We start from the raw sequence: 14,662 nt of genomic DNA, 5'->3' as shown, positions 1-14,662 counted from the left end.
CATATAATAGGTATTTAAGGGAAAAGAAATAGCTTTGACATAATCTGGTGAGGAAGCAGTACATGTGACAGCAAACCTGAAAGAGCGAATAAACATACCCTGTGGTGGGAGTGCAGGCACCAGCAGCTGGCAGCAAGCTGGGCAGCGAGGCTTGACCCTGCCAGCAGCAGGCAGAGCAGTGTCTCTGCTCATGTCCCCAAACAGACACAGATAAGCAAGACGTGGGTAGGCTAATTCATGTTCCCTAGCAGTTTACTCAATACATGCAAACCCATTTCAAGGACAGTCATGTTGTCTGTGTCTGGATGTCACTCTTTATTAAAAAATAAGAGCAAGGAAAGATACAGTCTTAGGGTTTTATAAGGCTGGTTGAATAGAAGTATTCAGTAAGAAGGCTGTGCAAGAGGAATCTTACCAGCTGCTTAACCTGCAGATGTTTGCATCAAACTCTGTATTGCTTCTGAAGTGACTTGAATATTCTGGTTAGACTTTGAAAAAAAAATGATTTGCATCAAGTAGACATATTCCACTCCTCAAAGGGAAAACCAAACGTATTCTTCTCTCTACTTAATTGGCATATGAGGTTTCAGAAGATCTTTTAGTCTGATTTACAGCCCAGTAAAGTTAATGGAAATATTAACTTCAATGATTGTTGAATTGTTAGATCAGGCCTTATTCTAATGTCTGTTCCTCTCCCACTGGGTGGGGTCAAATGGGGTGTTGCCAGTGACTTCAAAGGGACCAGGAGAAGGCCTACTGTATCACAATAGAAACACCTACATAGGTAAATAAAAATAATAGCCCTAACTTTAAGGAATGAACTAGTAAGTCAAGATGTCATTTCTCCAACTATTGTAGCCCACTGAACCTATAAATATTTTTTATATCTATATAGTTATACACTATATATATATGTATGTATATACATAGTACAATACAATAACTTAACACTGGGTAACTTCTAATGATAGATTTGCATTAATAATACGGGTCTATTTTTATGTAAATAGAATATTGTAGAGTATCTTCCAGTCTTTTTCAGGATTGTTAAATTGAGAAGAGCAATTGAATATTTGTCCTATTTTTATGTTAAAAAGTGAATGGACTGAAATGTTAAATGTGAATGTAAATTTCTTATTGCAACTTTTATACTGAGTGTTTGCACTATTATAATTTCTGGAATCTAATTAAAAATAAAGGAAAAAAATTGCTTGGATAAACAGCTGTTTCGGATTGTTGTTTTGTTGATTTTTTTAAAATCAAGTTGCATTCATTATTCCAAAAACCAGGCTGTCTTTCAGAGGGTCCAACTAGAGCTTCTCAGTTTTCAGGCCAAGAACATACATCCAGAAATCCTGCAATTTTACTTTCACAACTGCTCTGAACTAAAGAACCTTATGGGATCATCTCCCTTGTGAGTCTTGTTGACTTTTGTATTGAGCACAGTGAGAGCCAGCTTGGGCCAAGTGCTCCATCCATTGTGCAAGCAAAGAAAAGTAAGCGTGCAAATACTGGCAAAATACTGGCCACATAGACCAGAAGATGGGGAGTGGAAGCTCATCTCTCCCTTTCAACAATCCAGAAATAATTGGCCAACTTGGGCCGAGTGTAGATTGTGTAGGCAGTATATATTGTGCAAGATATAGAACCAACCTAAGTGCAAAATTGCATAGGTTAACAAAATTTATGTGAAAACTGATAAAGTTATATCAGGTAGCATTTTCCTCTAGAGACTTTGTAAGCTTGGGCACAGTACCAAAGCAATTTGATTGTACTGCTTCCAAATCACAGCAGACTCCCATCTGGCCAACTCAGAGCAAAAGCAGAGGCACTCAGGTCCGTCACGCCTGTCCATGCAGATATGCCCTGAGATAACTTGGAAATGCAGAGTCCCTTGTGATGGAAAACAGCCTGGGCTCAGATGCAAGGGTTTTTATTCCAAATGCTAGGCTAAGGCTCCCCAGCTGTTTCTCTTGCAGGTTAGAGAGCACCCTGTGAGTTGTACAGAATTATTGTGATGACAGTGAGTGTGATGGAACTGTTCTTGGTTTGCCCTTACACCAGTGAGAAGTGTTTGAGGCCTTATGCAGCCATTTTTTGTTTTCTCCTTCTCCTCTGAAAGAAAGCATGCCAGATCTTCATAAGTGTCAATCAGAATAGCTCCGTTAAAGTGAAAGAACATAAATAAACTGAAATTCTGGCCTTCAACTTTCATCAGACCTATTCTGCCACATCGGTATTTGAAGCTCTTCTCTTAATACCAAAATGTGCAACCCTCCCTGTGTTGTTTAGGTGGATTTTATGTATATAAATACATACAGAGCTATATATACTTGTATATAAAATATGTACATACACACGCATATGTTAATGAGATAGTTTGTGGATTAATGACCCAGGTCAGGTACTCGGAAACATTTTTCTGCCATGCCGTATTACACAGCTGAAACACTTCAGAGACATAATCACACAGTATGAGAATTTGTTTTGCTTAAAGAATGAGGTAGTATCAGTGTTGGGTTGCTTATATCCTCTAGTAACATTTTTGGACAAGAACACCAGTTCCAGTTGTGGGTGGTTTATGCTATAGAGATGCAGTCACTGAATGAGAAATTCCAGAGGGACTGCATTTCTATAGCATAAACTACCCAGGACTGGAACTGGTGTTCTTGTCCAAAAATGTTACCAGAGGATGGTGTTGATTTGAAACAGAGGGAAAGGGAGAACAGAAAATGAGAACATTGTGTACATCATCCAGGCATTACTGGTGCATTCCCATCATATCTATGTCAAAGCCTTCCAGTTTTGCATCCATTCCCTAGGGCAGTGGGTCACCCAACGCACTGTTCCTGCTGGCAGAACATGATGTTCAATGGAAGGAAACAATTATACAGGTACCAGTCATGGATCGTATTCTCCTTTGGGCCATTCTGATGGAAAAAAAAAAGTCATAGCTGGAAAGTGAGCCATGTAGTGGAAATTGTCTGTGACAATTCTGGCTCTCATTAAACCCACTGAACTGTGGAGAGAGCATTTGAGGATGGAGATCTCGAGGTACAGCCAGGCTGCTTAGGAGTCCTGATCTGATCCTAAACATCCAGTCCTCTGCAGAGTATTTCTGGTATCAATTGCAGCAGAAGTTTGCGCAGGTTTTCAGACTCAAGGCTCAGAGAATAGAAACTGGGTTTTAATATTACGTTGATATGAGCATCCCAGGCTTATGCTGTTTCTACACTTATAACCAGTGGTCCACTGTTACTAGATTTAGCCATAGAAAGCTAGCAATGAAGAAATAGAAGCAGCTAGTGATGAAGAAGTAGTCATCATTGTTATGAATGTTTGCCTTTTCATTTACTAGGCATAGTCTGAAGATACCAGTGAGGGTTTTCATAGAGACAGTGTAACGTATCAATTACTACACCACCACAGACAAAGCAGATGAGCTTCCCTATCACAAATGCTCTGCTTCACTAAGTTAGTGGGACTCCGATGACTTCATTAGCAATCCCTCATCTCAGACCACCTGGGGATTTGTCTGCGTGATTCTAATATGACAAGAAAGAGCCATTGATATTCATCTGGCCTGACCTGCTACAGTCAGTCTGGCCACGCTACTGCACTGCACAAACACAGCATTTTTTGTTTATTATTAGATGTAATAAAGTAAAGCAAATCCATCATTTTCTGGTCGCTGAGAGATTTGAAGTTAGACATTTGTTTGGCATTGGCCAAACTGTGTTCATACTGTTGCCAAAGGTCACGAAAGCACCACCGACTGTTTTCCCCCAAACTCTATAGTTACTCTGTATGTTTATTGAACTTTGGCAATAATATTATGTGCTCCTCAGCAGCACTGCCAACATAATTAGAAAGGAGCAGTCATATCAGAAAACACACAGCAAGTTACTGAGGAAAGGTCCCAGTTGAATATTAACTCAGATCGACTTCTGGGGTGTAGAAACACGTAGAAAGTGTATAGGACACTGTCTAGTGAATAAACAACATGCAGATAGAACACATTGTGGCACTCTGGTAAGACTGAAGTGGATAAGCATATAATGAAGAAGAGTCATTGACGTAATTGCAAAGGCAGATGGTGGCACATTGATTTTATCAGGGTCAATGACTTCTAATGCTATTAAAGTGTACCTAGTTTCTTACTACTGAGGTAATTAGACTTTTTGAAGTCAAATATTAATCTGCCAGACTCCAGATAAAAAAGATACTTTTCTCAATTTGGCATTCCCCACAATGGTTTTAGAGTGGCTGCTTGTATATTATAACCTTTAACCAAGAGAGGCAACAATTTTTAATGACTTGAGGTTTTATAATTGATCTTGAGATAGTAGCATCTTTACAAATGTACAAACTAATCCTCTTCTCACATAAGACATCAAGCACTGCCATCTTAGGGCATAGCTGGTTCATGCTGAGGGAGGATGTGGCACTGAACTTGTCTATAAAGGATAAAGGTGTGTTTCTTAAGGCTTTTGTTTACTCAGTCCTAACATTACATGAAAGCAGAAGACAATTTGACTGTTAGAATACTGCTTTCAATTCCCTGCAACTGGTGGACCTAGGTGAAAATTTTATAACATCAACATCTAAATTAAAAGCATTTAAGAATATTTGCAATGGTTCAAAGACAAAGAGCCAAGTCTCACTGTTCCTCAAACTCTCACTGAGTTTGCGCTTAGGGAAACTTGCGCTTAGGGATATGGTGTAGTTGGGGACTGTCAATGTTAGGTTAATGGTTAGACTAGATGATCTTCAAGGTCTTTTCCAACCTAGACGATTCTGTGATTCTGTGATTCTGAATCATATGGCAGGTGATGTAGACATTTAATCATAGACTGGTTTGGGTTGGAAGGGACCTTAAAGATCATCTAGTTCCAACCCCCCTGCCATGGGCAGGGACACCTTCCACTAGACCAGGTTGCTCAAAGCCCCATCCAACCTGGTCTTGGACACTTCCAGGGAGGGGGCAGCCACAACCTCTCTGGGCAACCTGTTCCAGTGTCTCACCACCCTCACAGTAAAGAATTTCTTCCTTATATCTAAACTAAATCTACCCTCTTTCAGTTTAAAACCATTACCCCTCATCCTACTGCTACACTCCCTGATAAAGAATCCCTCCCCATCTCTCCTGTAGCCCGCTTTAAGTACTGGAAGGCTGCTATAAGGTCTCCCCAGAGCCTTCTCTTCTCCAGGCTGAACAACCCCAACTCTCTCAGTCTGTCCTCACAGGGGAGGTGCTCCAGCCCCCTGATCATCTTCGTGGCCTCCTCTGGACCCTCTCGAGCAGGTCCATGTCCTTCTTATGCTGGGAGCCCCAGAGCTGGACACAGCACTCCAGGTGGGGTCTTACCAGAGTAAAAGGGGAGAATCACCTCCTTTGACCTTCTGGCTACACTTCTCTTGATGCAGCCCAGGATACAGTTGGCCTTCTGGGCTGCCTGCACACATTGCTGGCTCATATTTAGTTTTTCATCCACCAATAGCCCCTAGTGCCTCTCCGCAGGGCTGCTCAATCCACTCACTGCCCAGCATGTATTTATGCTCGGGATTGCCTCAACCCATGTGCAGACCTTGCGCTTGGCCTTGTTGAACTTCATGAGGTTTGCACAGGCCCACCTCTCAAGCCTGAGCAGCTATGAAACCCAGTGAGTATATCAAGAGTGTGGTTTTGAGTGCTCAAAATCAGATTTGTTGTCCAGCTGGATAGATCCAGTCATAGCAGAAGTATACTACCTAACATCTGTAGAAATACATAACCTGAAGCACACATCATGGCTATCTTGTTCGTAGAGAACCGTTTTTCCTGATAGGTTATGAAACCCCCAAAGCATCAGTCCAGGATTCCCTAAAGCCTTCCTCTCAGGCTGCTTATGAGACTCATATGACAGGACTTGGAGTGGGAATTATACCACACTTAGGTCTATTCCTGGACACTGCAGCCAAAGACACTGACCTTGCCTCTGGCCAGAAAAAAGGTCACTGACACACAAAAATGGGATGTTCCAACAGTTGCAAAGGTACTACTTCCACACTGCTGCCATAAATAATGCTGTATTTTGCTCCAGTGATCATAACATCATAATTCAGCAGAAATCCACCAACTATGAGGAAAGTCTTCCAATAGGTGAAAAGTTTAAAGTTGCTGGAAAGCAAGTTCATAAAAGTATGTAAGTGCTTTTCAGGCACTGAAAAGCTTGTTTAACAGACCACAAAGGATTCACATAGTCCTTGGTTTCTGAAGGTTTCAGCAAAGGTTTTGCTGGTGAAAGGAAGGCATATCCTGTGAGGTGCAGCTAAGGACTTTGGGTTTGTCTAGTTTGGAGAGAAGGAGGCTGAGGGGTGACCTCACTGCTTCCTACAGCTTCCTGAGGAGGGGAAGTGGAGAGGGAGGTACTGATCTCTTGTCCCTGGGATCCAGTGCCAGGACGCATGGGAATGGTTCAAAGCTGCACCAGGGGAGGTTCAGACTGGACATTAGGAAGAATTTCTTTAACAGCAGGGTGGCTAAACCCTGGAACAGGCTTCCTAAAGAGGTGGTCGATGCTCCAAACCTGTCAGTGTTTAAGAGGCATTTAGACAATGCCCTTAATAACATACTTTAACTTTTGTCAACTCTTAAGTGGTCAGGCAGTTGGACTAGATAGGTCCCTTCCAACTGAAAAATATATTCTATTCTATTCTATTCTATTCTATTCTATTCTATTCTATTCTATTCTATTCTATTCTATTCTATTCTATTCTATTCAAGTGTCTTCAAAACATAAAATGATTGTCTCCATTGTATACCCTATCACAAATCTCAGGATTTTCAGTAGTGCCCAGGCATGTAATTCCTACTGAAAGAAGTGGAAATAAAGTGCTAAGGTGCTTTTTAAAAGTCCCACTGGGTTCCTCTGTGCAGCTTTATGTACCTAAAGAGGTTAAGTCCACAGGGAGTGTTGGACTGTTTCATTTCAATGTCCATGGCTGCCCAAGGAGCTTATGATTCACTGGGACAGGGTCTGCTCCTTTTGCATGCCCCGCTGTACCATAATGCTGGAAAGACCAAGAGAGGCACTATTCTGCAGAGGTTAGTTCATGATGAGGCTTCCTGCTGGTTTCAGCCTTCATGAGAACAAATGAGATGTTCCACTCCTATTTTCACTGAGGAGTTCAGCCTGATCAGCAATCTTACAGCACTCCTGTTTGATTTGCCTATACATAAAATGCAGATACAGGAAGAATAGGTTATGGGAATTTTAATCACATTTGCATTTTAATGGAGTTTCATACATAAACAACTCATAATCAAGGTGTAAGTCTTCTAAATCATTTAGGAAATACAGTTTAATTTCCTTTCTTTTTTACTTATTCCTTTGTCTTGCCCATTCCTTTCATCTTTCTTTTAATTTATTCTTGCCACATGGCTCTAAATTCAGGAAAGCATTTGCAGCTTTGTGTCCCTCCCGTCATTTCTTATTCTTCTTTTTACCTTCCTTTTACTCCCCACCACCATTCATATTCTTCTGGCTCTTCCTTCTTCCTGTGAGTTCTCCGAATAAGGGTCATCCCACCATGGATCATCAGACAGAGTAGAGTACTGAACTCCACTTACCAGCTCCTTACTGCCTATTATGTACTTCTTTGTGGAATCACCCTCTGCACCAAAAAACATCAGAGTAGTTGCAAGAGCAGGGAGGTGACCTGATATTGTTCTGCCCATGAAGGACTGCACCTAGTTCCTAACTGCTTGGACAATTTTGCAAGATTTGTGACTTCACAAACTAGAATTACATATTGAATTCAATATAATATGTTAGGGAAGCACAGGAGCTAAGGGTTGGTTCAGCATCCAAGTCCCCTTCAGGAGAACTGTTTGGCCACATCATCAGAGTGGGAAATGAAGAAATGAATAGAACAGCAACTGAAGAAGCGCAGTCTCTCAGATTAGACTAGAACACTAAAGGAAAAAGGTGTCCCTTTATGTCCCTGTATGTATGTTATTCCTTGGTAAACTGAAAAATAATTCCAGTTTTGCCCTCTTCTAGATGAGGCCTCCTCAAACTCCCATGTCTCTGAAGTGAATTTGTGCATTTGAATGGGAATGAAAGGTCTGAAATCTGAACCAAGCACTGTGCTGTTTTTGTTTTCCCCACTTCTGTTGGTTTTGGAAGTAAAAATATTAAGAAATAATGATTGCCATAAGGAAATGCAGTAAAAATGTTTATATCATTTCCTATGTGTGTTTTGTACTTTTGGAACAAATATAGAAAGGGAGCTGAAGTTATCTCCTAAAATGAGAACAAAATAATCTTTCAAGACATAAACATAAAGCAGTGGGAGGTTTGATACAATATATACAGAGGTGCATAATAATATTGCTAGAATTGTGTGCCACCTTGCATCACACAGCAAAAGAGAGGAAGATGTGTAAACATAGACCAAACAGCTGGATCCAGACCTATGGAGTTATTGCTCCAAAATATCAGGTAGAAAATGCTGAGAAGGAAGATGGTCATACCAAGGAACACAATTTTAGTGAAGAAATGTTTCATAATGAATAGGTGTGAGTGCAGGACACAGTATGTGTCATTCTCTGAAAGATGCAAGAAGCCTTCAAGGTACCACTCATGCCAGAGCTTGGGTATTTCATGTCCAAGCTACAAATACACCAAGACCAAACTAATATCATCACTGCAGTTGGTCTGCTGAGAGATGCATGCTTACATTAACTTCGGACTCTTTTCTGTCTGATCTCTGCATAGTTATGTCCCTTCTGTTCCCTGTAACATCCTGCCACCACTTCACAAAAAGCCAAATCTGCAGGACATAAGAGAAACCATAGCTAACAGTGAGAACAACTTGCAGAACTCCTAATTTATATCTTGGGAACATTTGTCAAGGAACTAGAGGAAACGGCAAGTGATGGCTTTGCAGGGAAGGGGAAGGTTATTTTTTAAGAGGTTTTTAGGAAAAAGTCATGGAAGGTAGGCATAAAGTTGATGCCGCTACAGACAGCACTGGTGGACTGCGATATGGCATGAAAAGGATCCACTAGAAAGTGAGGGTAAGGTGGTGAGGAGGAAAAAGCACAAGCTTGGAAGCCAAGGCCAAGAGTTTTTGAAGGGGTCCAGTGAGGTGATGTCAATTTTGCTCAGACCCACCAAAAACCTTCTTGTGCAGGTTCATGCTGCGCAGCGTAGTTTGCATCACTGCCTCACTGGAAGAGGCAATATTATGTCCCACTGACACAGCAGGACAGTGCAAACATTGCAACACTATGCCAAGACATCACTCTCCGCTCTGTGCTATATAAGGAACTGGCTTGCCAAGTTCTGCAAGGTACAGTATGGCTGACCTGGTGGGTTTGCTCACGAAACCACAAGGCCACTAGTTTGAAAACTAACTACTAATATTCAAAATGAGGTAAGGGTTGGTCTAGCCTCTTCTGTGTTTATAAAGGACTGAGAAATTTTTTTTTTTTTTTTTGCCCAGTCACAAATATCTCAAAATAGTTTTTGTTTAGTTCCCAAAATATTCCTGTAGGAACTTCCCCTGGGAGTTTAGGAAATAAATAGCTTATCCTGGAGAGACTATTTATTTCCAGGATGTTTACTCGTGCAATCCATGTGATTGTAAAGTGCCTCCATTTCTCAAGCTCTCTTTCAGTTCCTTAGGGGCACATAATTTAAACCCAGCAACTTTCCCCACATACTGACAGACTGTTATTCCTAAATATTGAACTGGTAGCGCCAATTCTCTATTCATAGTGCAATTATTAATGCGGCAAGAGAGGGTGGTTTATGATTAGGTTTGAAATGCCCAGACTCCCTGGAACCACAAGTTCAAATCCCGGCGAGATCAGCCCTTCGCCTCTCTGTCTGCGCCAGATGCACTCTACAACCTCAGGTCACCCGCATAAAGCCCTGAAATTAGGTCTGTCTGATCAGCTTAGATTTTAAAGGTCCACAGGTCATGCTTTGTCTAAAGGGGCTACCCCAATATTTGTGCACACGCTCCCTCACGCCTGTGCTTTTTCCACAGTGTTGTGATAGCAGCTGTTTACTGCCACCCACCACAGAGCTGACTTGCAATTCAGTGGGGCTGGTGCAGTCCAGCTGCCTTTCTGTGCCGACAAAAATGACAGACCTCCACCTGAACCATACCATTTCAAACCAATGCAATTCTCACCTAAGAGCTGATATTTTGAAACCACTTGCTTCAAGATAAAATGCTGCCATTACTACAGCTGCTAGCTGCAAAGACCGTGAAATTCAGACTGCAGTAAAATAATCTTCAGTTTATTCTCACTAACTGTTTTCCAAAACAAAGAGCTTTCTCATGGCAGATTTAACATTTGTTTTCTCATTTACTTTTTGGGCAGTGAGAAAATAAAATCAGGATGGGAACAGATATACTCCATCAACATACATCCATCTTGTGACAGATTCTCAACGTGCCTTAAGCAGCCATGTGAAGCCAATTAACCACTAGATGTATTTTTGTGATTGAAACAGGCAACAAGCAGCAGAGATTAAATAGCAATAAGCAGAGCACATAGATAAGTTGGTCAGCCCATTTTCCTATGATTAGTTCATGCTAGATTTCTATTTAGCAGTTTATTCAGTTAGTAGCACTGCTGAAACTCCTAAAAATGCTAAGTGTGTGATTTAGGGAGTCTCTGCAACAAAGGATGTTGGGAGGTTAGAAGGGCTATAAGTAGTGAAGTACCACCTGAAGCCAGATCACCTGAGGAAGATATCAGATAGAACCTAGTAAATTGGGTAAGCCTGTTTTCTTTTGTTGAAGTTGCTGCAAGATATATTTTTCATGGTAGACTCTGACATTCTTAAATGGTTTATCTTTATATGTTTTTTTTTTTTTTTTTAGACTTTTCCCCTCCTTTATCCACGATGGTGTTATGATGAGCAGAAAAAGTTTGTTGCTTGTATATATGTAACTCTAAAGCACAGAAAAGCATGAAAGAAAAAATACATTTTGTTGTTTTCCTCAGAAATGTTGGCTGAAAACATTCTTTAAAAACTAACTAAATAAAAAATAACTTTTAATTGACCACCTAAACTTTAATGAGTAAGTGGAAAGAATCAAAACATATAGCTGAGGATGGGCTTGTGGGGGGGGTGGTTGTTGCAAGCTCCTTATTCCCTAAGTTTAATCATGCAAGCTTACTGTCAGTAAGCTTCTATGATAAAGACTAAGGGATGTCAATCTGGCTGAACAGGAAAAGAAAAAGGCAGTATCTGTAGGCTGAGTGCTGCTTGTAATGTGTCACACAAGCTAGAACTGCTAAGGAGTGAGAGGAGAAATGGATATCCAAATAAAAGTAATAATGGGGTTTTCTTCCCTCCCCTTCTCTTTCTAAGGAGAAAAAAAACATAAAACACCTGACTCTTGCTGTATTGAAGATTCAGTGCTCTAAGTCTTGCCTCCTGTTCTTTAGAAACACAAAGTGGATATGAATTTCTGGTAAATTCTGACCCTCCACAAGTGCAAAACACTGATAAGGAATGGAGAAATGATGCTTTTTACTTCAGTGAATATATCTCTCTGTCCTCCTGTGCCCCCCTTCATTGTAGTCCCATGTCCAACCCCTGCTAAGTCCTTTGATCTATAGGGCTTAGAATATGGGCACTTAAAACATATTGCCCCCTTGATGAGGTATTTCATGCAAGTTGATTGCATGAAGCTCAACTGCCTCGTGAAAGCAGAGTTCAACAGTTACTTAGAGGTACTTAACTGCTCATCTAATTAAGATATTTATCTTAAATATATCTTAAACTGGATATATTTATCTTGGGTTTCTTCATGTGTAAGAAGTCAAGTTCCTTTTTGTTGAGGGTTGGCAAATGGGTAGAGGAAATGCTACTAACAAAAACAACCTCGCCGTTGTTGTAAATTCGGTTGAAAACAGAGTTGCGCAGAACATAGTTGTTCTAGAAGCAGCAGAAGTAAACCAAATGTCAAGTAAGTAGGAGAGAATGGGAGGTTTGTGAGCTCCCTTTTAAGAAAATAAGAGAAACAAATGGTCAATTGAACTAAGAGATGCTTGCCTGAATCCAGAACTTCTCCACGTGTCTCTAGAGCACTTCAGTTTTTGCTACACTATGGTAATCCCTCTGTTCATCTAACAGTTTTAATTTACCTACCCAGTGTTAGCAGCTACAACCCTGAAAGTATATTATTTGTGTACTCTGGAGGAGAAAGCACTGTCTTAATGATGTTGTAGTGAATGAGATGTCTTTAAAATATTCCAGCATACATGGAGCTTGTGTTGTATGTGACAAAGAGTTTTCAATATGGCTTTTCCAAACCCTTGAACACTGATCTATACAAAGGATAAATGCCCTGCAGAATGCAGACATGAAAATAGCAACACCTTGGATTTGTTTTTGCAGCAGCCGAACACCTTACATAGCATCTCTTGCTATGTGAGCAATGACACTATTTTCTCTTCTTCTTTTCTTAAGGCAATAAACCTGAATTTGAGATGTCAGAGGAAGAAGATTCTTTCCTGAATGTTAAAAGATCTCTGAAAAAGAGAATGGTGAAACACAGCACTCCAGTGGACTCAATGCTTTCAAGAACAATGCCATCTCCTACAGATCTGACAAATCAGTCAGTGAAGGACCAAGATACGAGTAAGAGAGTTTATGGATCGCCAGTGCCAAAATCAAATCTAAGTAGATCATTAGCTCAAGTATCATTAGCACGTGTTGAAGCATACTTCCCTCATATGTCCCCAAAAAGGCCTTCAACAGTGTTTGACTCTCAAGAATTAAACAAAGAGATAAGCCAAAGCTCTCGGGTTGTATTTTCTAGAAAGAGGCTTTCCACAGTGTTGGCTTCTGATGAATCAAATGAAGACCCAAGTGACAAGGTTGTCCGAAAAGAGGAAACTCAAGCTTACACCAAAGCCTCTGAGGAGACTGCAGTAACTCCCAAGAGTGCACCTTCATGGCTTCTTACTGGAATACCAGGGATAAAAGATGTCCCGATAGTAAAAACTAGGAAGAAGAAAATTGATAAAGCTCTTGTGGTAATGGCTTTCCCTTAGTTATGAAATAGCTAAACTATACAATTTCCTACCAATGCTGAATATATACAGATCTTTCTAGTAATGTGGAAATATTTTAGTTATGGAACATCTCCACAGCTTTACCAGTGAGAACTTATATTTATGCATTGGGTCATAAACTGCTAGACTCAGTTGTATCATTCCTAATCACAGACTGGATAGGATGCAGTCTTCCACACTAGTACTTGCTTCAGCTTGTGAGCTTGCATGACTAGTTGTGTATACAAGTGCAAAAGTACATTTTTTTTAATATGTCTTTCTTTAGGAGAAACTTAGGAATGGGAAGAAATCAGTGATTTAAATTCTCCAGTTTCTTAATGTTGATAAGTTAACTAAAAGTGGAGAAATCAATAATCTACTTTTTTCCTTGCTTAATCCAAATCGTAATGCTTTATAAAAAGAATGCCAGTCATTGCAAATGAGGTCTTGTGTGCAGTTCTTTGATTAGTGTAAGGTTTCCTGGGGAAAGCTTAGATTAATAGACCTTATGCAGATCTTTATTTTTCTGTTCTGTGAAGCACGAGAACTCATTTTCCTAGAACTCTGATTACTGGCAAAGGCCCTGTGAAAAGCCTCTAGAAAGGATGGGAGGCATCAGAGTTAGACTCTGAAGGCTGTCATGTCAGGGTGAAGCTATCAAAATCTGTTATGGTTTGGTTTTTTCCCCTGTACCATATTGTTCATAGGTGTGTTGATACCTCAGAAAAAACTTGTTCACTCTGGCTTCTTATCTTAAAACAAATGGAAAACTTCAGCCAAAATCCAGCTGGGTTCATAATGCCTTTGTATATGTTGGGTTTTTGGGGTTTTTTTTGTTTTTTTTTTAAAGCAGGTGACATCTGAATGGATTGGGTTGACTAAATAATACTTTTTCCTGTAACAGAGAAAGAAACAACAAGAATGGGTGCTTCGTCAACTTAAAAACATTGAGGAAGCAACTGAACATGAACTGACAATTGAAGAAGCTTGATTGAACTACCTTTGGAATTAGTGTTATCACATCTATCTTGTGGGAATAGTTGGTTCCAATAAATCACACACCTGACTATAACTGCTTGTTAGACTTCCTTTCCTTCAAAAATGTTATTTTTTTGTTGTTTGTTTGTTTCGTGAATTTTTTTGCCTCTTAAATCTAGGAGGAGTTGGGTACAAATTAAGAGGTGCCTCTACATGAGGGCCAATGTTAATTTATAATGGCTGAAGGCCTGGAACGAAGAAGGGAGGGAGAGCTTCTTCATTCTGCCACAGCTCTTCCTGACCATACTCTGTTCTGTTCAAATCTTCTAGGATTGCTGAAGTTCCTTAAGTGACAAAGTCCTAGTGGCCACATACAGTGTAATCCTGGTTAGCCAAAGGAGAATCTCCTCATCTAAAGAGTAATCAAAACTGATGCAATCGGGAATGTTTTTGCTGCTAGCTGGGGAGATGAGGAAATAGTGAGAGGCACCAAGGAGGGAGGCCACCCTCTAGAGATTACTAATTAATGACAGTTTGGTTTGGAGTTTTGGTTCAAAATGAGTTTGCCCTAGCCCTGGATTGTAAATGCACCTCACTGTTGCATTGGAGATC

The 14,662-nt window shown here is 40.4% G+C and overlaps 2 protein-coding genes and 1 long non-coding RNA gene across 3 annotated transcripts in view; 2 read left to right on the top strand and 1 right to left on the bottom strand.

The window, feature by feature from the left end:
- LOC141944016 (uncharacterized) overlaps positions 1-184 on the bottom strand; it is a 35,803-nt gene extending 35,619 nt beyond the window's left edge. Inside the window, exon 1 of the long non-coding RNA XR_012629131.1 lies at positions 99-184. This is a non-coding gene — a long non-coding RNA (uncharacterized LOC141944016). The remainder of the gene's footprint in view (positions 1-98) is intronic.
- ADCY1 (adenylate cyclase 1) overlaps positions 1-12,552 on the top strand; it is a 181,401-nt gene extending 168,849 nt beyond the window's left edge. Inside the window, exon 20 of the mRNA XM_074869914.1 lies at positions 12,486-12,552. Within this exon, the coding sequence (XP_074726015.1) occupies positions 12,486-12,533 (48 nt within the window). The 3' untranslated portion in view covers positions 12,534-12,552. The remainder of the gene's footprint in view (positions 1-12,485) is intronic.
- CCDC201 (coiled-coil domain containing 201) lies at positions 12,547-14,063 on the top strand (the record flags this gene model as incomplete). Its single annotated transcript, XM_074886806.1, has 3 exons — positions 12,547-12,656; positions 12,838-13,054; positions 13,977-14,063. Coding segments are annotated over 3 exons (414 nt in total), but the record flags the coding sequence as incomplete, so codon positions are not given.
- Positions 14,064-14,662: the final 599 nt, after the last annotated feature.

This window comes from Strix uralensis, chromosome 1 (genome assembly GCF_047716275.1).
Source record: "Strix uralensis isolate ZFMK-TIS-50842 chromosome 1, bStrUra1, whole genome shotgun sequence".
NCBI lineage: Eukaryota > Metazoa > Chordata > Aves > Strigiformes > Strigidae > Strix > Strix uralensis.
The sequence above is the reverse complement of the archived record's forward strand: the minus strand, read 5'-3'. Positions and strand labels throughout refer to the sequence as shown.